The sequence below is a fragment of the Solanum lycopersicum genome, chromosome 4 (assembly GCF_036512215.1).
Source record: "Solanum lycopersicum chromosome 4, SLM_r2.1".
NCBI lineage: Eukaryota > Viridiplantae > Streptophyta > Magnoliopsida > Solanales > Solanaceae > Solanum > Solanum lycopersicum.
The window spans coordinates 66,099,372-66,127,099 of record NC_090803.1 but is presented as its reverse complement, the minus strand read 5'-3'; the positions used below and the strand labels follow the sequence as shown (position 1 = coordinate 66,127,099).

Genomic DNA, 27,728 nt, shown 5'->3' with positions numbered 1-27,728 from the left:
TTTTCTAATTTTAACCAAATATTATTTACATCCTTAACTATATTATTAAATTTGAATAACTAACAAGGTCTAGATCACAGATAGAACACAACGACGTTTATTTGGTTTAATAGTATCAGTTGATTGATCTTATTTTTCATATTTAGTATTCGAATCCTTATGGAGTCATCATGGTTCACAATAAGTTCTTTAAATTAAAATAATTATAAGACGTAAAAAATCTCTCACAATTACTATAACTATGATTTATATGTTAATCTTTAATCGTCCATAACATAAAATTTGCGTTATAAACAATAACATGTCCAATATAATTTCACGATCGAAACAAAAAATGGCATCAGCCAAGCATAAGCACATTGCGTAATAAAAGTGAATGTTAAAGGATTATTTCAAGGCCAATTGCTGACTCAGATTACTGTACCAAATAAGGGTCCACACGCCTAAAACACTCTTCATGTGATTAGACCAATGACATTGTGCCACGTTTAAACCCTTTAGTTCTCGAAATAAAATAATATCAAATTGAATAAAATATGATAAAATAAAATAAATCTAAATTAATTATGAAAAATTTCATTATTCAGTGTACCAAAGACCAAGGTCAAAATCAAAGCTAAAAAATTCTCAAAATAAATACTTTTTCGTCTTAACTTATGTCATATCTCTTTTTTGCTTTTACCCTTTTTATTTATTAATGACTTATTTTAAAATTATAAATTTTAGTAATTTTTCTTTCAAGCTTAAGTTCCGTAGCAATTAAACACTTTCAAATATATGGAGTCAGCGCAAGTAGCATTGACTGATTTTTATCATTATTGAGGTTGGCTAAATTCAATTCCACGAAAACTTTTAGTTAAATATTTTTTAATGGAGTTCGAATTCAAAATTTATGATTTTGAACAAGAACACTTAAGAGTATGCTTAGCTATCAATAATATGACTAAGAACTCGAGTTCTCAGGTTTAAAATTCAGAAGAAACAAAAAATACAAAGTGATTCTTTTCATCTGTCCTAATTTTGGTGAACAGAATTATCGACACTTGATAATGAATATTCTATAAAATTAATTAACATACATTAAAATTGATCCGAACGCCACGATCATAAATTTTCGATGTCATATGGTGCAAGCTAGGAGTAGTAGTAGAAAGTGTTTAACTGTGAGGAAGGACAATTAACTGACCATGGTCACACTAACAAATCCCACTACAGACCCCTCTATATAAAGCTTTCAAGCAAAAAACACACAAATTATTTACAACTCAAATAGAAAGTATAGAGAGAGAAAGCCATCAAGAAAGGTTAGAACTTTAGATTTCTTGCTTATTTTTACCAATAATTATGTTCTTGTTACTCAATTATGTAGCTTTCTATTTTTGTTTGTTTTTTTACTTAAAAAAGCTTACATATTGATGGATAATGTTTTGATTGTACCTTCATTTATCATTTTTTTTCAGTGTTCAATTCTGATTTTGCTTGTCCAATTCTGAATTTTCCATCTTGATGATCATTGTTATGTGGATTTTTTTGTTGTTCTTGTTTTCGCGGTGATCATGTCTGAATAATCTGTTCTTTTTCTAATGATTGTTGTTTTGATGGTTTTCCAATTATGTGTATATGATATTGAAGGTTTTTTTCAAGTCAAGGCTTAGTCAATGGGCTAATGTTGGATGCTGTTTTAGATATCATTTGAAGTTTGATAAAACGATCGTATTGTTTCATTGTAGTTTCTGTTCTGTTATTGTTACTATCTGTTGTTTTTTGGTATTATATATTGTTTCTTGTTCTTTTTTTTTTTTTTTGGAATGGTTTGACTGATTTTCATTCTGCTGTTATTGTTATAATCTGTTGTTTCTTGTACTTCCGTTACTTCTTTTTCTGGAATGCGTTGACTGTTTTTCCTTTTGCTGTTTTTGTTATTATGTGTTGTTTCTTGTACTTCCGTTATTCTTTTTTCTGATATGTTTTGGACTGTTTTCCCTTGACCCGAGGGTCTATCGGAAACAACCTCTCTGCCTCTGAAGTAAGGGTAAGGTAAGGAACTGAGTATGTTGTTGTTAAAGTTGGTGAAAGTTACCTCTGAAAATAAACAGGCTGATTTCTTAATTAGTGAGATATCTATCCATTTAGATTTATCATCATAAGTTTCTAATTTTGTTCAACATTTTTCGACGAATCTGAAGTTAATTGAGTGCGCTGATTGAAATGACTTTGAGCTTTTTTGGTTCATTTCCTTTATAAGGCACTTATGAACATGTTAGATGAACAAGAATTGATCAAACTTGCTCAGCTTTGTGTCTGTATTTACAGTAATCTATCTTAGATTATGAAGCAGATTCGATATGTCCGCCTAGATTTATATTTTTTAAAATAAAAATTAGAGGGGTAGTTAAAAGTTGTATCTCATTAATCTGATGAATGATCTTTTGGATTTTTCTTCTTCTTTATGATTGTCGTTATACAGAAAGTCATTGCGGAATTTAAGTCTTGGTTATGTGATAGCTGTCATTGTTTGTGCCTTTGTCTCACTTACTCTCTTTCTCTGATTTAACACAGAAGTAGATCGGAACGCTAGCATTGTTTGTGCCTTTGTCTCACTTACTCTCTTTCTCTGATTTAACACAGAAGTAGATCGGAACGCTAGCTTTTCCAGCTTTGATCTATTTCATCATCTGTCTACCATGCGTCCTCTGTCTCCGTCAGCTTCACCTCCAGGCTTGATGAGTTCCTGTGGGACTGATGGTGAAATCTTTTTGGTCCTCCACCAGATTAACCGTGGATCGCCCATCCCTGATGATTTGATTGAGTTTAATCCCTATCAGTATGATCCTTCAAATTTGCCAGGTAAACATCAAGTTTAATTACTGGATTACTGTCCATTCATCAATCAGATGATGTTTGTAGATTCTATGTTAAAAAATTGCTGTCCTGTTTGCGGAAGAGTTTGTTTTTATCGCCTCATCTGTGTTCAAATGGCTGTATCCAATTAGGAAATCTGAAACTTGATTTGCTTTTAGAGGAAGGAATATAGGGATCTTAATTAACGCCTAATTTCATTTACTATTCCTTTGATAGAGCATGTTGAGAAAAGGATAAAACGTGTAGGATTGAAATCGATGGTGAAGTACTAGATCGGCGATCTTTAATACTTCTAAGTGTGTTTGATAGATTCGACTTTATGAACCTTTAAGAGACAACCTTTTATTTCAAGATGATAAATTAATGGAGCTTGTTGAGAAAAGGATAAAACGTGTTGGATTGAAATCGATGGTGAAGTACTAGATCGGCGATCTTTAATACTTCTAAGTGTGTTTGATAGAAAATGTGACTTTATGAACCTTTAACAGACAACCTTCTATTTCAAGATGATAAATTAATAATGTAAAGTTATAGAACTACAACCTTCGGAGGTGCTATTTAGAATAAGTTCTGGGCATTGAAACTGATCTAGCTAAGTAGTTGGTCATAGCAGAAGACACGTCTTGTATCACTATTTCCCTCATGTTTCTTTCTGCAGAATAAATGTATCACACAAAACCACTTCGGACTTTAGATAGGAGTGCGTGGAGTTCGCTATTAGGGTAGAAGGCTAGTAGGCAGTGGAGTGTTGTCTTGATGCTTGAAGATTTAGGCTTGTTTGTGTCTATTTTAGTACTAATCGTATTCTTGTATTTCTTGCCTTTGATATTTATCATCATGTGTTCCGATTATCACATTATTTTGTTTTGTTATTGTTTTTCTCTTGTAGGCTATGCACTTCTTTCCTTATTAATTGCTATGCTTGATTCACTTTTTTCTTCTTCTTTTACTTGGATTTGTTGCACTTAAGCCGAGAGTCTTTCGGAAACAACCTCTCTACCTCCACGGGGTAGTGGTAAGGTCTGCGTACACTCTACTCTCTTGTTTTAGATTGTTGAGTACACATGTTTTCTGTCTCTCTTCTTTTACATTGTTGACAAACTGGTTCATATGTTTTTTGGTGATTGCATTTTATAATCAATTTACTTTGAGGCAACTTTAATCATTTTTCTTACTAACGTTTCACGATACGCATAGATGGAGCATGGTTCCTAGTAAGAAAAACTGAGGAAAAATCGACGGAATATGGACTCTGGAGAGTAAAAGATTCAGCCTGTGAAATTTTTGCAAATTCTGATATCAGTGGTTGGAGAACCACCTATGAATTTTTTCAAGTCCAAGCCTCTATCGAGCAGAAAACTGTCTATATAATGCATGAGTATAAAGTAACACCGAAAGGGCAGCGTGATCTGACCAAGTCACAGGTAAATCTTTACTACCATCTTTCCTATAATCCTATCTTTACGCTGGTGAACTAATGGTTTGGTTGGATATTTTGCAGGAGTCTTCAATTTGTAGATTTTTTGGTTTGTGGAATGATGCAGAGCACGACGATGTACGTCACCTATTGAGCTATTTTAGCTTTATCCCATCAGTTAACCCAGACGCTAGCGGTAACGATGGGCAACGTTCAATTGCTGAACCCCAGGTTGGTGCTACTTCATCTCCTTACTCTCTAGTACTTCCATCCTGCTAATGTCCAACTAGTTTTAACACAGTTCTGTCATTATATGGTTGTGTATGTCGGTGTAGATTGTCTTGTGGGGCATAACAAAGTCTTTCGCCAGTTCTGAATGAGCTTGAGTTCAACTCTATTTCCTGTTTTTCATCTTTGTGGTTCACAAATGTCTCGGATTTGTTCTGAATATTCAGGATATTGTACCTACATGACTATTGTGCATTAGTTCCATGTGTTTATATGCTGTCAGCAAAACCATCTAATGACTGCGGAAGTTTTATCAGGTAAACGGACAGATAGAAGTGGCTGGGTCATCACTCGTTGACAAATGGATAGATCATTCTGAGATAGATTGCATTATGCGAGGGGACTACCTGGAATTGAATGACCTTATTGATGGAGCATCACATGATTCGTCTAGTTCAGAGAATACAAGTCGCCAGAGCTTCGTGTCTGATGAATTTTTCAACTCTCGGGCACTTCTTGCGGAACTAGATGATGAGAAGAAGGAAGATTTGAGTGGAAAAGGTTCACTTCTTGCGGAACTGAATGATGAGAAGAAGGAAGATTTGAGTGGAAAAGGTTCGACCAGCAATCATCATACCATAATGATGTGTCAAATAGCAAATGATGTAGTTGTGCAGCCTGGACCTTTAGGTAAGTAAACGTGTTCGCCCTCAACTTCTATAGTTTTCATAAACACTCAAAACTTGTTCAACAATCTATCTTTTAGCCTATTATCATTAAGAACTAATTCGTTTGAATCATGAACACCAAATTTGAAAGAGATTTGACATCTGGAAGAAACACATGAATGTTTAGAGTAAAACTTATTCTTTGATTCATCTGGCATTGCTTGGCAGGGTTTGTATTTATAGGGAATGATGCTAAAGCCAAAGAAACTCAACAAACTCCTGATAATGACAAATCGAAATCTCAAGATCGGGCTGTTAAGAAAATGAAGGTGGCTAAGAAACTGAAGGATGAAGGTCCATCACATGCTCGTAGAGCCACAACATCATCCAGCAGCAGCAACAGCAGCAGTGATGAACCTGGACGTGCAGCTCGAAGGGAGGAGAAACGTTCAAAGAAGCTAATGAAGTTCCTGTGTTTTATGCCTTTCTAGTTTCTACATACTTGTTGTTTCAACTCTTACTAGTATAGTTTTAACAAAAAAAAAAAAAAAAAAAGAGGGGGGGAGGGGGGCAGAATTTGTGCATTAGACTAAATTTTAAACTTTATGATATTTAAGATTTAAAATAGGAAAGTAGTTCTCTTTAATACAGATGAAAAACTGTAGCATATTCATTTGTAATATAAAGAGACAAACATCTAGAGTACTTTTGATAGCTCTTGAAATGATAGCTTCTTTTCATTTACTTTTTTTGATTTTTCTCTCGCTGTTTGGTATCTGCATTGAAGCCAGATAAACTCTGGATTCGTATAGAAAGGTCCAACACTTGGGCGGGGGAGGGGAGCATAAAATGTTCTTCGACAAAGGCAATTAATTGGCTTGAACCTGAGACATGTGATAAAGGAATATTTGCCCTGTACCCCCAATTTTTGTTGATTTCAAATAATTAGTAGTTTATTGGTTGCCAATACCACAAAAATATGTGTAAATTACATAAATCTCATAGTTTTAATAAGTTTCTAATTACATTAATCTCTTGAAAATTAAAAAAACCTGGATACAATAATTAAAGCTCAGATATGTTAAATATTATCAGAGATACATTAATATGTAGCTCGAATACATTAAAAACTAGCTCGAATATGTTAAATACTAGCTTAGATACATTAAAAATTAGCTCGGATACATTAAATACTGATTTAAATATATTAACATGCAGTTCGAATATATTAAAAAACTATTTTCTTCATAAAAATATGAAGGCGCCCAAGGATTTGGGACTGGGCTGTTAAATGTGGGCTGAACCAAAACATCAAGTCAAAGAGATGGACCAGTTAGGCAAGGCCCATTAGAAAATTAGATTTTTAGCAATCCAATGACGTGGTGAAAGTCATTAGTTCGAGTTTTCTCATTAAGCTCAATATGAGTTTTTCTAGGATTGACGCGAGAACTGAGAGCAATATGAAGCGTATGAATAATAAGTTATGCCTTAACATGAAAGACATTTTTGAATCTGTTGCGTCTACAAACAAGAAAACTATAAATAATGCAACTATATATGAACCTCCTCGAGGGTCCGATCCTGACCTAAGATAAACACTGGTGGCATGCTTAACATGTGACCTAATGAACCGACTAATACCTTTGCCATGTTGATACTCCTCCTCTCTTTTAAAAAATCTCTTAGATTCCGGACATTGGTTGCTTAATTGTGATGAAGCTAATATTAATTATTATCGTTCTAACAAACTGTTGATATAAAAATTTCACCGTCATAATCAAGAAGTATTTCTTAAATTAATTTTATATCATTTGCGAGCTTATTTCACATGTCATAATAATCTTGTTTAATTTTCAAAAATAAGTAGAACTAGAAACGACAAGACAAAAGCAGGTCAATAAACAAATAGTTGCCCTTAATTATACCCATAATAATAAACAATAATTAACCAAAAATAATCACATGATCTTGGGAGTGACATTTAATTAGTCAATTATAAAATGGGAAAAAAATGAAAGGTTTGGGTTTACTAAAATAATGTTTTCTAAAATAAAACTTTATCAACTTGTGATAATATTATCTATTGTTCATCTGTCCACTTGAGAAAATATTTCAAGTACGCTAATTATGTTTTAGTAACAAGACGTAATAGGATAATCCAAATGATTGAAATTAATATGTGGACCATATTTTATTAGTTTTCAAGTGATTTTTTTTACCACTCATCAATATATATATAAACCAATGAGAAAAAACATATCTTCCTGAATTAGCGAAAATCGCTACATGATTTTTATCGATAATTAATTAACAGTAATAACTTAATTGCTACTATATATATTTTTTTAGCGACAATTAATACTTTTTATCTATATCGCTAAAATCTTTAGCAAAATTGGATCCAATGATAATTAATAAATACCGATAAAGATTTTAACACTCTTTGTTATTAGACACCTCCGTCATACTTTTGAAAATTAATGTTTCTGCCGTTAAAAAACTAGAGTATATATACTCTTTATACGAACATACACTTGTCATATTCTTGTTTAAAATTATGTCACGTATTCCTATTTAATCTCTCTTTAGAGTAAAGAACATCGATATTTTAATTTTCTTTTTAAACGGCAGGATAATCAATATCACAAAAGTATAATAGATAATATCTATTTATAATTTACGATAATTTAATATATATTTTGCCTTTCCCTTAATCAATTGATTAATATAGTTCAAGTCAGGGACATTAAGTTGGACTATATATTGTTTATTTCCACCAATTTTGCTTTATGACTTTATGTCAATTTTGGCTTTTTAATATTAAGGTAATATATTTACGAGGAAAAAATAAAAAGAAGGAACAAAACCTTTTATTTTCAACTTTAGTGATGATTACACATGTTATGCGAAAGATCTTTAACGTCTTTTTTTTTTATTAATCATCCGACGGCTACAAATAATCGACAACGTAAATCTACGGTCAATCTATCTCCATAGTGGCGGGAAATTTTGGATTAATTAATTAATGTAATTAATAATACGAAGAAAAGTTCATTATTGTTTGGATTAATTAATTTTGTTTATTTTTTGATGTTATATTCTTCTTCTTTTTGTATTTTTAAAATCTCATATGATCAGCTGTTGTTGGATACGTTCTTTGTTCAATCTAAATATATGATATCGATAAGTAAGTCGTTATGTCGTTCGATTAGGGACAGAGCCAATTGAACCCTCTTCGACGGAAAATTATACTATTTATATATGGTTAAACTAATAATTATGAATATATAATAGATGTTGGACTTTCTTCAACTAGTTCATGTGTTTATTTCTACGAATTTTGAACTATTTTATTGAAAATTCTGATTCCATCAATGTGTTTGATGGTATATTCTATTACCTTAATTTTCTCAACAACATATCCTCAATTTTTATCCTATTCAAATTTTACAAAAGAAAACATTAACTTTTTTATTTTTTTATATAACTTCCTTCAATTTTTTTTTTTAAAATCAAAATTTTAAAATGCGTGCCTTTATTTATTATTTTGATATAGTACATATTACTAAATTTATTTTTTGGGTAAATAAAACATCCTAGTGTGAGATAAAGACAACACCGACGGCCGGTAGACCTCTTCTTACAGGTGGGGCCCTCACATGATTTCGCGGGTTTTCTTCTTCCGTTACTTCACACTTCTCATACGTTACTTCCTCTATTATTATTTTACTCTAAAAAAACTACATATTTATAATTTGTACTATTCTTTTTATTTACAACTTTTTCAAAGCAATTTTAATTACTAACATTCAAACTTTTCTCAATAATAAAAGTAATTATTAGTTTTATTTTTAAATTATTGACGATTTAAAAATAATTATTTAATTAACTAATAAATGAAATAAATCTAAAATTCTTGTCAAGTTTAAGAGTATTTTTAACACTATTTTAAAAATTTTATTAAGAAATCCATGCTTCTAGAAGAATTCGAAATCACTTTTTATGTCATTTGACATATCTGATTATATTTAAGTTTAATTAGTCAAATAAAATAATATTTTAAAAATAATTCTTAATTTAAAATAAAATTAATAATTTATTTCAAATTTAAAGCAATACTTTTAACTTTTAAAAATATGATGAGAATACACTACTTATTTTAGAAGTCCAATAATTTCAGCTTAGTAGCTACTTTTCCTCTATCGAGACGAAGTTGAATATTTATTTCTTTTTATTAACATAACATAAAGAGGAAAAAAAACATGATAAATTATACATAGATATTTGAAACGTATTTATTTCTAAGATCAATCCATTATTGGAGCATTCACTTTTTCTTTTCATCTTCGCTCGATATTCGATATTCATATTGAAACTCGATTAAATTTAAATAACATTCACAAGTTTAAATGGTAGGACTTTAAACGAAACTAGAAAAATGTAAATAATTACAAGACAATATATGTGTTCTTCAACAGTAAGCTACAAGATATTTCTAACGATTTTAAGTAGTAGGTAAAAAAATAAATATATATATATATATATATATCTTTTGTATAATTCAAACTTATGCAATCTTAATAAATCTAAAGTCTCATTCGTATTAACTTTTCTTATTTCATATAATTTAAAAAACTAATTGAATCACATCAACATTTAAGGTAAATCAACATAATGCGATAAAAACAATATGCATAGTAAAATTTCAATAGAGAAGTTAATTCAAAAAAATTAAAAAATATACGTAAACCTTACCATTAGAGACGGTTACAATACAACGAGACAATTTCGAATAAATTAATTTTATACAATTTTAATAAAATAGTAATCACGTGGATTAGTGACTAAGAAAATGAAAATAAACAAAGGGTAATTTTGTCATTTAGCATCATCACCACTATATCCATTTTCCTCCACCAGTCAAAAAACGGTCGTCAGAGAAACTGAACAGACTCACCCCACCCCCTTTTACCCCCTCAACCCCCGACCCCCACCCCACCACCCACTAATCAGCTACCGGTAACCGGTAACCGGCTAATTGTATTATATCATGCCGTAAAAGCGCATGATTGACGGGCCCACTATGTTTACGTGGCTATATCTTATTGGTCCATTTGAAGTCTCCGGGATTCATAGAGTTACTGCATAAAGAAACTAAAAGCAGAAAAAAAAAAACACATCAAAAAAAATTCATTCTCTCTCTCTCTAGAAAAAAAAAACTAAACTGTGTTTCTTCATTCGATTAATTTCTCAAATTTCTCTTAATTTTTCTACTATTTTACTATAAAAAACCCAACTTTTTGAATTCTACAATGTGTGATCTTTCTATTTTGATCAGTTTTGTGGATTGAATTTTGGGTGTTTCGTTTTTTTTTTTTTGGGAAAAAAATGCTGGAAGCTATGGAGAGTTCAGTGCATGGAAATGGGTTTGCTCAGTTACAGAGCTGTGGGGATAGCAGTGAAGAGGAGTTATCTGTGCTCCCAAGGCATACTAAAGTTATTGTGACGGGGAATAATAGGACTAAGTCTGTATTAGTTGGACTTCAGGGAGTTGTTAAGAAGGCTGTTGGGCTTGGTGGTTGGCATTGGCTGGTAATGATTTTAGTTTTGGGAGTTTTTTAATTCATGTTTAGCTAAAATGGGTTGTGTTTGAAATATGAATTTTGGGTTTTGAATGAATTTTATACTGGGTTTTCAATGTGGTTGTTATTGGCTGCTGATTATTCAGTTCATTTTAGTTTGATGTTTTGGGGTTTTTTAATTTATGTTTAGCTAAAATGGGTTGTTTTTGAAATCTGAATTTTGGGTTGTGAAGTGAATTTTTATACTGGGTTTTCAATGTGGTGTGGTTCTTGGCATTGGCTGATGATTTTCCACTTTATTTTAGTTTAAAGTTTTTTTTTTTTTTTTTAATTTATGCTTAGTTAAATTGGGTTGTTTGTGAAATCAGAAATTTGGGTTGTGAGTGAATTTTATACTGGTTTAATGTGCTTCTTTTGGGTTTTTTTGGTTAAGCCATTCATTGAGTAAAGAGTTGAGTTTGCTTCCTTATATGATGATTTTTCCATTTATTCTGGTATGGTTTGTTTGCAGTTTGGTGAATTTGAGTTTTCAGCTGACAAAGTTTCAATTTTTTCTTATTCTGCTGCTTTTTTTTAATTATGAACTATGGCCTTGCATCTATAAGTCTCATTGTTTCTCTTTAGTTGAAGCTCTTTGGTATTTACAAAAGCAATTTCTCAGGAACTGAATTTTACATTTGAGATTAAGTCCTTAAAGAACAGGGTTCAATTCTTAAAATTTCTTTACACTGATAGATCTAGTGTTTTAAGGAGTTCTATTGGGGTAGAGAATTAGGGGAATTGCTTTTTTTGAGTTTCAGAGGCAATATGGTGAATCTTTTTTTCTTTCTTATTCATCTTCAAATGTGTTGTAATCTCCAGATTAGAATAATTTAAGTAGCAGAATATAGTAATACTGAGGGATTTGTGTTTTATTAGTATTAGCTGTGGATTCTTTGTTTTATGAACTGATGAATTTTACTTCCCAGAGATTATGTTTACTTTTGGACTCCATTGAATTTTGAGAGTTCAACAGATCTGTCAGTATTAGAACTAATATCCATAGCTTTTTTTTTGTGTGTGTGTGTGTACAAGTATAAACAAGAGAGGATTTGTCTTTTTTTTTTTTTTTTTGTAATTGACTGTCAACTAGAAGATTCTTCCAGATTAGACATATATTGCTTGCTTAATTAATTAACCTTTTGATAATTTTGTTGTTAATGTGTTGTGTCAGAATTAAGCAGAACCATATATCATGTTTAGTTGTTTATTTCTTGTCTTTTCTGTTGTTGTTTTTTATTTTATCTGATAGAATAAAATCAACATTTTAAACATTAGCCTAATTTCGTTTTTGTGAATCCGTTCAATGTAAATCCCAGGTTCTTACGAATGGCATAGAGGTGAAACTGCAGAGGAATGCTTTAAGTGTGATTGAAGCTCCTACTGGTAATGAAGATGATGATGACCTTGAATTTGAAAATGTTCAGTGGAATGGTTCAGATATGGGTGAGTCACCTGATTTATGATATATTATATTCCCCATTTTCTATTTGTTTATTTGGTTTTTGACTCGACAGTCGACACGATATTTAAGAAAGCAAAGATATGCAGACTATACCACAAAATGTTCTTTAATCTTGTGGTCTAAAACGTGTTATGTGAAAAGTTAGAATTAAAGAATTTTGCAGAGAAAGGTTGAAACATTCTTTTTTGTGGAAGTTCGGAATCTGATATGGTTTTCTTTATATTTTATATCTTTTGATTCTTCTACTATACGAGAATTTGCATAGTCAAAATTCTTATAGTATTGTTACATAGGATTCTTTATGTACAGAAAACTTTTTGCTTTTATCACTGCTGATAACTCTTTTTTCTTTGTTGTGATTATTGTCATTTGGCCCACTCTTATGTAAAGTAATGTGATTTATTTGCTTTCTATTTCTTTAGCATCCGATGATACTCAAAAGTCTCATAGGGCAAGACATCGCGCTCTTAAACCATACGGGTCATCTCACAAGGCCATGAGCCGCTCCCTTTCATGTGACTCACAGTCGAAAGGATCTATTCCTACACATCGTGGGTCCATGGTATGAAAGTATCTGAAGTTTTTTTTTTTAGACATAACTTCAACAATTTCGGTAATCATTTGAAACATAACTTCAACAATTTCGATAATCATTTGAAAATTATATCATCTAACAGAAGGTTGACCTTAGCAAACTCGAGATGGCTGCACTGTGGAGATATTGGCGACACTTTAACCTTGTAAGTGGATTACAATAATTACCAGTTTGTTTGATCATCCTTTTCGTTATTAGTATGTGATATTAACTTTATTTCTGGGCATTTAAACAGAGGGAAGCTATACCTAACCCTTCAAAGGAGCAACTAATTGATGTTGTTCAAAGGCACTTCACATCCCAGGTACTTTCTTGATTATCTGTATGCTGCTGTTCGTTTTTTGGGGCTTGCTGTTTGCTTTGTATTTTTGTTCTGTCCATCTTACGTGTTGTTATTTCCAGTCGATATTTTCCTGTCACTTCCATTAATACATGAGTTTTAGGTATTTTCCCATACTTCTATTCATAGTTTTCCTGTCGTGTTTTACTATGTGGTACTTATATTGTGTCAACTTCTTCTGATACGTCGTTCTTCCATGTTGAACTTGATTGGTCCCGTAAAACACCATATCAGCCTTCCTCCATGTATAATTGTGCTTATGTTATATCATGCTGCACTACTGACTGCTGCATTTGTCACTTTTTATTTCCGGGATGAAGCAATTGGACGAGTTGCAGGTAATTGTGGGATTCGTTCAAGCAGCTAAGAGACTGAAGACGGTCTGCAAATGACTCGGGGCAACCCCTTTTTAGCATGCTCCTAACTCTCTCTAACAAATAGTGGTACCTTTTGTGTGTCCACTCACTATTGCAGTAAAATGTGTAGTATATGTATACTCCTCCTCCTGTTTATCCTCCTTCTATGTCTTTTGCTTAGTCCCCTAGCTAGTTATTGTTATGTAGATAAGATAAAACGAAATGCTGAACTAATTCTGGTTGGAATTGGATGTACTTCTTCACATGTATAGTCTAATGTGTGAAATGTTAAAATCATCATTCAACCAACTCAATCAATCTTGCTTTACACTACTTGATTATTTGTTTGATGAGTTTGGGTTGTGACACTTTTTTTTTTTTTTAACTTGGCTCATTTTGACTTGTACCGTTTAAAAGTTGAGTGGTAGCCAAAAACCTTGTCAAATCATGATGATAAAAATTGTTCTCTTTGATTTTGAAGTAACAAATGTTGGTATTGAGTCACATCATATTTTATAATCACATTAAATGACATGTAACTATATATTGGTGAGAAGCTAAAATAATTTAGAGCAATAAAAGTAGTAGTATCCACTATGACTAGTCAATATGGGACAGCCTCATAGAGTATACCCATATCAACATTTATAAGCTGTCCTAATTTATTTCCCCTCTAATTATTCCATATAGCGTCGTAACGTTGGTCCAACTCGCATTTCTAATCCCGTTTGGATATGAATCGATTGATATTTGGTGTAGTGAAATTAAAACTCAATCCGTTGAGCCCACCCAAATTCAATTTGATTCTCTGTCTCGGATGTATGAAAAAATAAGTTTCACTAATGACATTTCACATGTAGATAAGTCTCAACGTTCAAATCATCTTGTTGACGAAAATCCCTAGCAAATTTATTCCTTTCTAGCAGTATCAGCAGGCATCAACAGTTCATAGTTTCCAAGTTCATCGATACACTGATAAACAAACAAGTTCAGGCCTGTAATCGCAGACCGACACGAAAAAAGGAGAGAAAAATTCTACAAGGTTCAACTAGTCAAAACTGGAACAAAAGCCAAAACTGAAACTGCACAAATAGTAGAGGATTAAACATACAAGGCAAACAAAAATCTAATTTTCTCAGGATGACAACACGTAGTAACTAGTTCTCGATCGAAATAGGTATCAGTATTCAGATTGATGAGTAGTCTATGGTCTCTCTATCTTCTCCTCTTCCTCTGCTTCCTTCGACTATCATCACTTTCCTCAGAACTGGAAGAAGATGATTCCGACTCAGATTCTGAAGATTCAGAACCAGATGAACTACCAGACTCATCTGAATCAGAAACAGGCTTCTGTTGTTGCATGATAAGCCTTGGCATGTTCTTGAGATACTCTCGCAGGCTCTCGGTAATTCCACCCAAACCGATAGAAGTGAAAAAGTTGATAGCAAACCTTGTGTTCTTGGGATTATCTTTTGGGAAAATAGACTCCAAGGATTCTTGCATAGTGGGGTCGTTAAGACGCTCATTCAACAAGCGGATACCTAGGTGCTCTGACATCTCCTGCATAAATGAAACATCGAGTGAATTTGAAGCTAATAGAATAATGTCGTATTTCAGCTGATGAAAGAAGGAAAAGCATAAAACCCCAGAAAAAGGTGGGTAAATGATGGGCTTTGACAAAATGCAACTTTTGACATGTGGTGATATATTTAGTAGTGATAAACAGGTCTATAAATAGAACATAGATACTCGGTTAACAACTTCTTTCAATATAGCGATAGGGTCTCAACAAATTAGTCCACAAAGATCAAACAAACTGTAACTTACAAAAAGGGACAAAGAGATAAAGCAAGGTGTACAAATAGAGACCAAATTAGATGTACCTGGAATAGAATCTTGATAAAAATACGAGAAGAGGAGGTCGTATCTTCCTCTGTCAGCCGTATATAAGCCAAACAATGCCAAGGCAGAGCATCAGTGCCGAGCAAATGAGCAAAAAACTTGGCCACATTACGCAGTTTGTTAGTTTCAAGCCGGTGGATCATGGAGTACTGCTGCACAAAACATTTTTCAAAGTTTTCCTGATGAATTTTGTTGATCATGCAAAAACGCTGTCCCAGTAGTCCATAGTAGCGAAGATAAGTCCTTTCCTGACTGCAGCATTCCAATAACATTATGCACAACTCCATCTGCAAGGACCAACCAATATATATCATTTTTCTTTTCTTCCTTTTTATAATGTATTTTTAGCAGAACCAAGCAAAGAGTACTTCATTAATACAAGTATAATCAACATGTCTTGGGATAAAATGATTACAACACCACAACGATTTCACTTTGATCTCCCAGAGAAATCAAGTCAGAATAACAGGCTACCAAAATACATTACTTGTTGACAATAAAGAGGTAAATTAATATATACCAAAACACATAATTATCCTGATGTTGACTCTGTAAGTACCAATCGTAGCTTATGTGAAACCGTTAGTGCTAGTTATCATCAAGTGAATAAGTACTGATTCAGAGGAAGAGCAAAGAAAAACACCACCTTAATCCTTCTAAGTAACACACATAACATGCAAGAAATGGAGTCAGATCAGGATAATAACTGAAATTCATTGTTGAGAATTTCAGTCAGGATAAGAACTAGCTTCAAAACACAGAAAAATATACTAACCTAACAAAATGTGTAGATATCAAATGTTCTTATCTTGTTAAAACTAATTCAGAAACTAACACTAAGCAGAAATGAAGGCAGTGCTAAACAAAGTGAGACAGAATCCGACTGAAACTCAGCACCCTCCAGTACATCCCAAAGCAACAATCTACTGGGAATACTCTCCTTGGGTATAAGTTGGTGAAAAAGAGTGCTTCAGATCCTAAATATAAAATCTTCAACTCCTTCAAATGCTTTTTGACTTCTCTATAACAGTCCAAGAACAAGCACAAATGTGCAATTTCCACAATCTCTCACATTTTTATTTTCTGCTGGATGTTCCACATGCAAACTAGTATTAGCTGGCAATGTGTAATGCTTACATACATGAGTCTTTTTTTCCATTGGTCATGATACTGTGTGCCTGAACAAAAAAACTAATAATAGATGGAACAACCTGTATGGACAAGTCCAAAGCAACTTAGCAGTGAATAGCAGGTGACGTATGTCCTCCCATGATATTTATACATGAACGATGAGCTAATTACTGCCTTAAATTTTCAATGCTAGAAACATGAATTTCCACCTCCATCGACCAAAAGGCAAGCCAATTACAAGGTTCCTACCTCCATTGCCACCTCTACTCCTCAATCATCAGTTTAATAGAACCCCAGAAAATTGTTCTACGGGTGCATGATTGAATGGCAATGCCCCTATTGTTATCTACACCGCATACGAGGAAAAATCAAATTCAGCAAAAGCTCAAATATTGGGTGTTTGTTCTCTTCATTAATATCCAGAAACTATTTTTTACTAGACCTTTATATAATAAGTCAATTACCTTCTTCTGTTTTAACTAAACCCTTTTCATGTAATGAAGACCAGATCAAAAGCAACATTACTATCCTTCCAAACTCAAAGCATATAAAAATCAACGTACAGATCAATCATGTGGCATGCACACAGTTCTGTAAATGACATGGCCTTAAGGGTAGAACAACACAAAAAAAAAGAAAGATAATGATACCAACCTCCTGACCAGGCTCTAGTTTGATCTTCAACAACTTGTGTCCTGCTTCTTCAAAGTCAACACTAGACATAATCGTCAGGTAGATCGTTCTCCGAAGGTTGATTAAGTTTGTCTCTGTTTCATCCTTTATTTTCATTTGCTCCTCATCCTCTTCTTCATCGGACTCTTCATCTTCATCTTCATCCTCTGATTCTGCATCCGAATCTCCTTCTTCCTCAGATTCTTCACCAAGTATTGCCTTCTTTAATTCTTCATACTTCCTTTCATTTTCTAAGAAATTAGGATCTGGCTTGAAAATATCTGAGCACATACGACAAGCATAAATATCAAAATTCCATACAATTCCAAAATAGACATCAAAAGAAACCCATTATAGAACTTCAATAATAAAATCTATCATAAGACATACCTAAAGCAATTTCTGGATCTATTGTGTCCGAGAGAGAGACTTCATGGGTTAATTGATCCTCCTGCTCAACAAGGTCAAGCTCTGGTCGCACAGCTTGGTAACCCTGCAGAGGATGCATGTAAGCAATCTAACATTTTTTCTTTCTTTTATAAATAATTAAAAAAGGGATCAAATTTTTCTTCTTACTCAGAAAACAATTGAAGACCAAACTCACCTGAAACTTTGCTTTTCGCAATGCAAAGAGGCTTTCAATTAAGAACTGAACCCGTTTATCTATTTCTCCTTCATGAAGTATACCACGGAACCGCTCAAAGATTCCTATTTAAATGCAAAAAGGGTATTAGCATGACAAACACAGCAAAATCTTTTTACAAATAAACAAAAAAATGTAAGTTTTCAATATTATACAATGATCTTTCAAGGTACACTCACCATGCAATCCTCGTGGACAGAGGTCCTGAAGCATTGAACCACACTCTGTAACAAAACCAACTGCAACTTCAACACTATCATCTGTAGGTTTCTCCAACAAAACTGTAAGTAGTTCGAGAGCAATAAGCTCGTGAACAATTTGCTGGTTTACAAGGTGAGCAATAAACTTGACAGCTGCTAACAGCTGAGGCTGCAAGAGTGAACGATTAAGGGTAAGACATAATATGAAAAGATTTGGATGATGAAACATGTATTGGAACAATCAGACTAACTGGCACATTAATCCTCCACCCCTCCGTCCCCCCTCTCTTGTAGTCATACTCTCAAAAGAGGAATTTTCAAGTATCTATGTGACATCCAAATAGACTGTATGCTCTTGGTCAACTAAACATCAATAATTTACAACAACAATACAGTATGTTGCACAAATAAGAAGACAGAAGAACTGCAAGCATGGAAGCAAGAGATACTAACCTTATCATTACGTTTATAAGCTCTTTGCAGCTGCAGTATGATCCTTCTAAGCAACAGGTCACCCACTTCTGGGAACTTGGTGTTAACCACTGCTACCAAAGCAGCAAATACATCAGTAAAACCGGGAGAAGCCATTTGGGACTTCATACAGGATCTACAGAACAGCCCTCTCCCACGGATCAAATTCTCTGCAAACAACTCTGGAATAATGTTTTTGAGGTTTGCTGCATTAACTTTATTCACCAGCCCATTGATACTTTTCCTCAGAGCATCCCAAGTCATCCTCTGGTACTCAACACTGCTTTTGTCCTGAACATCCTTCATCATTCTAGCCAATTTGAATGGCGGAATGTAAACACCCCCACTCCTTCCCAACTTTGCTAAGTCAGTAGGCAAATTAGCATCTTGCTTTTGCACTTTGGAATCCTCATTGGATTTAAAAGTCCCATCCTCTTGTGCATTATCTTTCCTATTCTTCTCCTTTCCATGCTTATCATCTCCATCCCTTTGCCTTATATCCTTTCTATTATTGTCATCACCATCAACCCTCTTTTCTCTCTCTACATCCTTCCTCCCTCTTTTATCCCCTTCTCTACCATCATTATACCGATCAACTCTATCCCTGTGTCCGTGCTCATCCTTCCTTCTCTTATGCACCTTTTCATCATCATCTTCCCGTCGCCTCCTCTCCTTCCTACCATCGCTTTCACCTTCATTCCTTCGACTCTTCTCCTTCTTATCATCCTTCAAGTCACCACCTTCACCCTCATGTCTTCGCCTCTTCTTTCTCCTATCATCCCTTTCATCATCATCATCAACTTGGGTTTCCTCTTTTCTGCTCTCCCTCTTATCATCATCATTCACCTGTTCGTGTTTTCTCCTTCTATCCCTCCTATCATTGTCGTCCTTATTCTCATCTTTTCGCCTCATATCCATCCTTTCACCACCATCCCTCTTACGCCTCAAATCATCCTTTTCATTATCACTACTATCCCTATTTCCACGTTCAGCTCTTCGCCTTCTTGTTCTCCTATCATCCCTATCTTTATCCTCACCATCGTCATCACTCTCACCGCGTTCAATTCTCTGCCTTCTTTCCCTCCTAACCCCCCTTTCATCAACTTGTGTTTCCTCTTTTCTGCTCTCCCTCTTATCATCATCATCATCATCATAATTTTTTCTCCTTCTATCCTTCCTATCATCCCTTTCATCATCATTCTCCTTATTCCCATCTTTTCCCCTCCTCTCCATCCTTCCACCACCATCTCCATGTTCATCTCCCCTCCAATCATCCTTTTTATCATCATTGTCATCCCTATTTCCACTTTCCATTCTTCTTCTCTCCCTCCTACCCTCACCATCATCATCGCTCTCACGGCGTTCAGTTCTCCGCCTTCTCTCCCTCCTATCCCCCCTATCACTGTAAGTTTTTCTATCTTCGTACTTTTTCCGCTCTACTCTCTCACTATCCTCATCCTCTGATTTGTCTCTTCTCGTACGGTGCCCATTCTCACTCAAATCCATCTCCATAATCTAAAACTTGCGCTTACAATTACAGATTCAATAAACACAGCACAAATAATGTATAAAATACAGTATCTTAAAAAACTACTACTACTATGTCTTCTTCAATAACAGTAAATCTAGGGTTTGTTGACCTAAATACCTGCGATTCAGTACAAAGCAAAACCGCGAATCTGATGAAGTTGAAGAACACAGCTTTTGAGATTTACTGGACTGGGACCTCCAAATCAAAGCAGCTGAAAATAGAATAAAAATTTGGGTATAATTATAACACCTAATTTTCATAAGCAAATCCGATAACATTCAAATTTCCCTTTTTTTTTTCTTTTAATTTTCCTTTAAAAAATATAATTTAAATCATATTTTCTATTATTATTTTTCTCTGAAATCATAAATATAATATTGTAACCTAAATAATATTTAAAAAAATACGAAGAAGAAATTAAATTTTGAACAACTCAAATATTTTAAAAATCCACGTAAGTTCATGTAATATGAAATAATGGGATGACAACAAAAATATTTGTTCTTTCCAAATTATAATATTATACATGAAATATTGCAATGTTTCATTTTTATTTTTTTCTTGTGTCCGACATGGAGATTATTTTACAAATGAATAATTGTATAAAATGATAAATTAATAATATAAAATAAATATAGTAATTATCATTTGATTTATTTGTGTTTTATAGCAAACTGTTTGTCAGTCCTTCTCTCCCTCATATTCTCGTTCGCTACTCTCCCTCTCTCGCTCGCTTCCTGTTGCTCGCCTCTCTCGCTTTATACAGTAGAATTTATAAATTGTGTTTCTAACTGTATAAAGCGAGAGAAAATTGTATATACACATGCAAATACATATATTTTTGTCCTATACACTTATAATTATATAATGAAAGTACTTCCCTGTCCAAGTCTCTTTTGCCTTTCTCTCTTTCTTGTTTTATACAAATTCAAATTGTATATAATTTATGTCTTTTTCGTTTTATACATTTCCATTCAATTGTATATTCCTTGCCCAAGTCTCTTTTGTCTTTCTCTCTTTCTCATTTTATACAAATACAAATTGTATATAATCGTCTTATACACTTATAATTATACAATTCGTTTTATACACTTCATTTTATACAATTCTCTGCCCAAATCTTTCTCTTTCTCGTTTTATACAATTCGCTTCAATTGTATATGTAAAGCGAATTATACATATATATATTTGCTATGTAGTGCAATTATACAAAATTTTACTATAACATACAAAAATATATTTTATGTTTGCTATACGTGAAAAATGTCCTTTTATGAATACTAAGTAAGAGAGTTTATTACACTTATTTTGGATATGTGCCTTGTCCGTGTACTTTATATTAGGAGTAATTTTATAAAAATCATAATATAATTTGTATGAGAAAAAAATGAAGTAGACATATTTGTTTAACTTATTCAGTTGTTGGATTCCCTGACGTTGAAGCCCATACAACTCATTTTAATGGGCTTCACATCTTTGTGAAACTTTGGGCCCAAGCCCTACATTGGATATTCTTGATATTTTACGTCACAAAGCAAACTAAAGCTCATATATTCATTTGAAAGGGAAAATTTACATGGCTAAATAAACATATACTAGTTAATTAGTTATCATAGCTATAATTTTAGACTTAAGTTAACTATCACTCGCGATTAGTATTTAGTGATAACTACTTGAGCTGTGATTTTGAGTTTGTATAAATTTGCACGTTTGTATAATTCAAAAATTTGTATAATATAATTTGCATAAGTTTTGCATAATGTAATTTTGTATAATATAATGTGTATAACTGTTTAAAATTCAGATGTTTGTGTTTGCATAAATTTATTGTTTCGCATTTATACAAAAATAGTTCAATTATACAAACTCACCCGCAACTTATACAGAGAAGACAGTTTAAACTATAGCTACAACCCATAAATATGCAAACTATAGGTATGGAGCATAATTGAGCGAAAGTTCCTAATGAAATGACGACTTATTAAAACATTCAATATGTGCATCTATCTTTAACTTGAATGATTCATGTAGTCAAACGTCTCAACATGAATCCAAATTGAATCTCAATAGCTAAGATGATTTAAATCGAGATAGGTTAACTAATGATTCATAATCCAATTTGTTTAACTCTTACTAGATTCTAAATTCTTTGTTAGTTTACTGTATATTTGTTATACGAACCGTTTCTTTTGTCTTTTTTTTATATAAATAAATGTCTAACATATAAATAAATAAGTTAAAATAATATTTTGATAAGCTTATAAAGCCAAACAAAACGCATTAGGGTGAAATGAAGTGTCATTACTTCACGTCCCGTCTCTTCGAAGAACAAGTTGTGCAAGAAACAAAAAGAAGAAGAAAACAAAGGCTGGGTTATACTTTCTTCGTTTTAAAATAAGTATAAAAAAATACTATAGAATAAATATCATCTTAGAAATTCAAGACCAAAATTAGTATATATATTTTCGAACTAGAAAGACATTTATACTCCATCCTTTTAATAGTATTCAGTTTTAAGAGACATTTATTAAATAGAAATAATTTAGTAAATTATATAGTGATATAATTTTATTTTGTTTAATAAATACAATATTACTATCGATAACATTTATTTCGAAACGAATGAAGAAACTAATATCGATTAGGCATAGTGGACTCCACAATAAGTGGTTCTAAAGGATTGCCAATAAATGTGGTATATTTAGCAACTGAATCTTTGACCAAAAATGACGAAATATATATATATAAAAGTATATTCTATATAGTTATGAATTTTGCTACTGAGTTCCAATAAAATGGGGAATATTATAATATTATTTTTCAAAAAAAGGTGACGACTTGATTGAGAATATATTAGATCAAGTAATACTAGATAGATGATAGTGTTACTTAACAAATTATATAGTCGATCGAATTAAATAAATTTTTCTTTTATTTACGTCGTTAATTTATTTTTTAATTTCTCAAAGATAAAAAAAACTTAGCGTGTAAGTAAAAAAAAAAACTTTTAAAGTAATAGCTTCCTTTAAGATTCTTACTTATTCGAAAATTATAATATGTTGCTCGCTCCCCCCTCATCTTATTATTCCCATAGCGATAGATTCAACAATAATATTTACTAAGTAAAAACATACCTCCACTTTCTTTCGTAACTTTTTATTTTTGTATATCTTAAGAAAAATATATATGATTTTTCTTCTTTGAGTTATTCGAATTATAATTAAGTGATTATATTCGATAATAATATATTTTATTAATAATCACGAACCTATTTGGATCGAGATGAATTCAGACTTTTAACATATTATTTTTGAGTTGAATTTTCATATAGTTATTCAATTAATATTTGTTATTTCAGAAAAAATACATTTTTATTTTTGAAAACTTTTAAAATTTAAAAAAAAAACGTAATTTTATGAGATAACATGTTAATCAGTTGAGTGACTATATAAAAAATTCAATTGGTTGTTTTTTCTAACCTATACGTACAATTTGTTAAGGTGTGCCACTTCTATATAAAAATAAAAACAAAATTGAATTATTGGTAATTTATTTCCAAAAAAGCTGGAAAAGTTACTAGTTTCTTTATGACTACTCTTTTGTTTCATTATAATCCATTATTAGTCACTACATTATTTTCTAATTACTTCAAAATATAGCAATTATAGACCAACTTTTTTTTCAAAGATAATTCAGAAAAATGGATCTATAATAGTATATCAAGAGAATCTTTGACTGCATCTAGGACCTATATAAAGCTAAGTTACTAGATTTAGGAGGATTATCGACGGATTAGACTGATACTCTCTTCATTAGAAGTATTAGATTTAAATCTGAATATGAAAATATCCTTGATTGAGAGGGATTATCTCCGAATGTGCTCTTCCTTAATCCACATAATACATTATGTAGTATTATTGGATTGGTTTGAAATTAAGTAATGTCTTTTGGACCCTGAATTTTTCGAACCAACAAAATCATGATATTATGTAGAAAAGGATAAAGGGGTTGACTCATTGTAATTCATCGAGTCAATCATTTGAACTCGTGTACTAATATGATTCGAATTTAATCATCTCAAAATTACCTTATAAGTAGCAAAACCTATGAGCCATGGGATGCCACAAACTATCAGGTTCCAATTTTCACAGCTAACAAGCTATTTCGTAATATAAAAAATATTTTTAAATTTTATAGTCATAATTTAAGGACTTGTATCATAACGGGAAAGGATCTAAAATAGCCTTGAAGTATTGAAAATGGTACGAAATTATCCTATATCCACCTATTGGCTCCAAAATGCCCTTCTCATCTACCTATTCGCTCCAAAATACCCTTGTCATCCACTTTTTGGTTCAAAATTGACCACTTATTAAACTATTTTAAAATTAAACTATTTAAATTATTTTTAAAATACTTGGCGCTCAACTATTTGTTATAATTTAATTTATTAATATAATTTATAAACCAACCCACTACCGACTCATTATTAACTAAACCCCACCAAATTAATAAACCAATTATAATATCAAAATTGTCATAAGCACTACTAAAACACGACGAAATTATAGATTCCTGAAAATGACATTCAAAATTATTCGACTCTGAATCAAAGCCCCAATTAAATTTAGGTTGAGCCCCTTATTTAGGAGGACACTTTCAATAGGATTCTATTTCAAGCTTGAAATCAAAATCTATGATTAAAGTTAAAGAAGTAGTACATCCGAATTAATTCATGCACTTTTTTTTAAATATAATTTTATAAATATTTATGGTTTGTTTTAAAAACTTAATATATTATTTTTTTAAAAATTTATCTATGATGTAACATCACATAATTGAGACGAATGAATAATTAAGATGAACATAGTCAGACTTTTAAGTTTATCATTAATTTTTATTTAGACAATTGAATGTATGATAAAATTTACTTCTCTAAATATTTTTACCTCAAATTTTCAAAAACTCTCATTGGAAGTAGCTTTCCTGTTGTTGCATTAGTAATGTGATGGGTTTATTATTTTGGTGGGATTTAATTAGTAATGGGTGGATAGTTGATTGATTTATAAATTATATTAATAAGTTAAATTATAACAAATAGTTGAGCGTAACGTATTTAAAAAGATATTTAAATAGTTTAAATTTAAAACCATTAAATAAGTGGTCAATTTTAAACCAAAGATGGATGACAAGGGTATTTTGGAGCCAATAGGTTGGTGGGAAGGGTATTTTGGAGCTAATAGGTGGACGAAGGGTAATTTTTTACCATTTTCAATTCTTCGAGGGTATTTTAGGTCCTTTTCCGGTATCATAATTGTATTATATATTTTTATGACTTGGTGAAAAGTTAAAACTAAAGAGTTACCAGAATTTTTATTTTTATTTTAATAAATTAAAAAGTAAAACAAGACAGATAAATTGAAATGGAGGAGTATTAGTAATTGATGGCTACTTAGTTAATAAAAAATATATAATAGCGTTGTGAGGAGTGAAGACCATTACTAATTTTCAAAATTCTTTGGATTGAGGTTCTCACTTCTCATACGATATAATAAAATATTATTTTCGTGTTCAATTGTTATTATTAAAACTACGAAATTTTATAACCATTACTATTTGGCTAAAAAGCATATTTTAAATTAATTCAATCATAATTTTTTTTAAACTACGAAATTGAAGATCATTTTGTATTTTTCAAAAAATTATAAGTTTGACACACAAGTTTTTTTAAAAAGACACGAGGAGTAAAATCCGTTGTTATTCAAGTTTTTTTATAACTACACATTTTTATGAGCAGCACTTAAAAAGTGAATATCAATATTTATATTGGAATTTGATTATTATAGAAGCGTGCTTTTAAAATTTGTTCTGAGTTCAACACTTCTAATAAGATTTTTTTACGTATTTATATTATGACTTAGACTTATACTTTTTACTTATTTGTGACGATCATAATCATTCCACCACAATTCATGTTGATGCGTTAAAATTCTATATTCTTATGATCATGATTGGAGCAATGGAATATGAAAGCACTAAAACTGTTGCTGCCAAAATGTTGGACATACATGAAAAACATTGATATGGAGTATCTGATCCATTTTCAAGTGACCTCACTACTTATATATTATATATATAATATATACTATATATATACATATATATTCTTGGAATTGATTTATAATGGAATTTTATCAGAAAAATAAGCTAAGATTCAAAAAAGATTTAGCAATTGATTTATGGAATTAAGAAACTTCTTTCGGTTTATAAGGTGCTTTTACACTAATATTCCTCAAAGTGAAATGTCTAGGTGTCAACAATTAATATTCCTTTTTTTTCAATAAATATAGCATGATATCTCGATTAATTTATTGACATCTCGATTAATTTTAAAGAATATCTACTATCAGGAGCGGAGGCAACATATACTTAGGAAATTTATATATGATTAAAATTATTTTTTAGATATGTATAATAAATGTCCCCTTCCACTAATTCATATATTTACTTCTCAGATTTTGAACTCCCTTATTAAAAATCCTGACTCTTCCACTACTTACTATAATCAAAGCTAATTTAATAGGTGAAGTGGAATAATTGGAACCACAAGTGAACAATATATTCGACAATTTGCATGGAAGATTGAATAATCTGAATCACAAGTCTTATATACTGTATTACGATCATCTGCTCGCTTTCTCTCAGCCACTAATAACTTATGTAGTAGTCGACATTCCTACGTAAAATTGGAAATGATTAAAGAATAAACTTATAGAAAGTGATATAGATTAATTTGGGAATTTCTACATCTTCTTCTCATTTAGGAATATATATATATATATATATATATATATATATATATATATATATATATATATATATATATATATATATATATATATATATATAATTTTTTTATTTGATTCTACCCAACTCAACTAAATCCTAATTGAAAAAGGAGACGAGAAATTCCCATAAATATTCTTGTCGAAAGTGTAACAAAGTTTGTGGAGTATATTTTATTTCGTCAAGATGAGATGCGAATTTAGAATTTTAATTAATGATGAGTGAAATTTTAATTAAGTTTATTTACTATAGATATATTTTTAATAAAATAAGTTCTTTTAATGAAATTATAAATTTAAAATATATCATAATTTTTTTAGTTAATTTACAATTTACACACATAATATCATTTTTTTTAGAATAATTATATGTCAGAAATATTATTTCCCACTCCATCCACTGTCCAATATGACCACTTGGAGCGTTGAGGATAATTTTAGAGCTTGATTGTCACGACCCAAATCCGGGCCGCGACTGACACCCACATTTACCCTCCTATGTGAGCGAACCAACCAATCTAAACCCTATCATTTCAACATATATCAACAGAAAATAATGCGGAAGACTCAAGCTCATTAAATAAAAACCAATTCAATAACTATTATTCCCCAAAATCTGGAAGTCATCATTACAAGAACATCTATCCTCAAATTACTAAAGCTAAGAGTATCTAGGAAGCTAAAAATACATAAAAGCTAGTCCATGCCGGAACTTCAAGGCATCAAGACATGAGGAAGAAGATCCAGTCCAAGCTAGAAACATTAGCTCACCCTGAAGATC

At 31.7% G+C, this 27,728-nt stretch overlaps 3 protein-coding genes across 5 annotated transcripts; 2 read left to right on the top strand and 1 right to left on the bottom strand.

The window, feature by feature from the left end:
• Positions 1-663: 663 nt before the first annotated feature.
• Positions 664-5,919, top strand: LOC101250112 (uncharacterized). Of its 3 annotated transcripts, none has more exons than XM_069297442.1 (7): positions 1,168-1,304; positions 2,560-2,573; positions 2,650-2,847; positions 4,060-4,286; positions 4,364-4,510; positions 4,825-5,197; positions 5,404-5,919. In XM_069297442.1, exons 3-7 carry the CDS (start codon positions 2,685-2,687, stop codon positions 5,664-5,666), a joined length of 1,173 nt encoding a protein of 390 aa, XP_069153543.1. In that variant the 5' UTR covers positions 1,168-1,304; positions 2,560-2,573; positions 2,650-2,684; the 3' UTR covers positions 5,667-5,919. The 3 variants fall into 3 exon arrangements, with proteins under 3 accessions (XP_069153542.1, XP_069153543.1, XP_069153544.1); XM_069297443.1 differs by lacking the exon at positions 1,168-1,304 and adding an exon at positions 1,503-2,037; XM_069297441.1 differs by lacking the exon at positions 2,560-2,573 and having other exon boundaries at positions 664-1,304; positions 2,629-2,847.
• A 4,421-nt stretch (positions 5,920-10,340) lies between these two features.
• On the top strand, positions 10,341-13,866 carry LOC101249354 (uncharacterized). Its single transcript, XM_004238175.4, has 6 exons — positions 10,341-10,767; positions 12,116-12,242; positions 12,684-12,823; positions 12,939-13,001; positions 13,092-13,160; positions 13,517-13,866. Exons 1-6 carry the CDS (start codon positions 10,564-10,566, stop codon positions 13,586-13,588), a joined length of 675 nt encoding a protein of 224 aa, XP_004238223.2. The 5' UTR covers positions 10,341-10,563; the 3' UTR covers positions 13,589-13,866.
• Positions 13,867-14,436: 570 nt separating this feature from the next.
• LOC101266026 (uncharacterized) lies at positions 14,437-20,586 on the bottom strand. The gene is made up of 7 exons (XM_010322070.4): positions 18,554-20,586; positions 18,080-18,269; positions 17,862-17,965; positions 17,648-17,750; positions 17,240-17,538; positions 15,436-15,741; positions 14,437-15,112 (listed from the first exon to the last, which is right to left on the bottom strand). The coding sequence occupies exons 1-7, from the start codon at positions 20,081-20,083 to the stop codon at positions 14,768-14,770; spliced, it is 2,877 nt and encodes a 958-aa protein (XP_010320372.2). The 5' UTR covers positions 20,084-20,586; the 3' UTR covers positions 14,437-14,767.
• Positions 20,587-27,728: the final 7,142 nt, after the last annotated feature.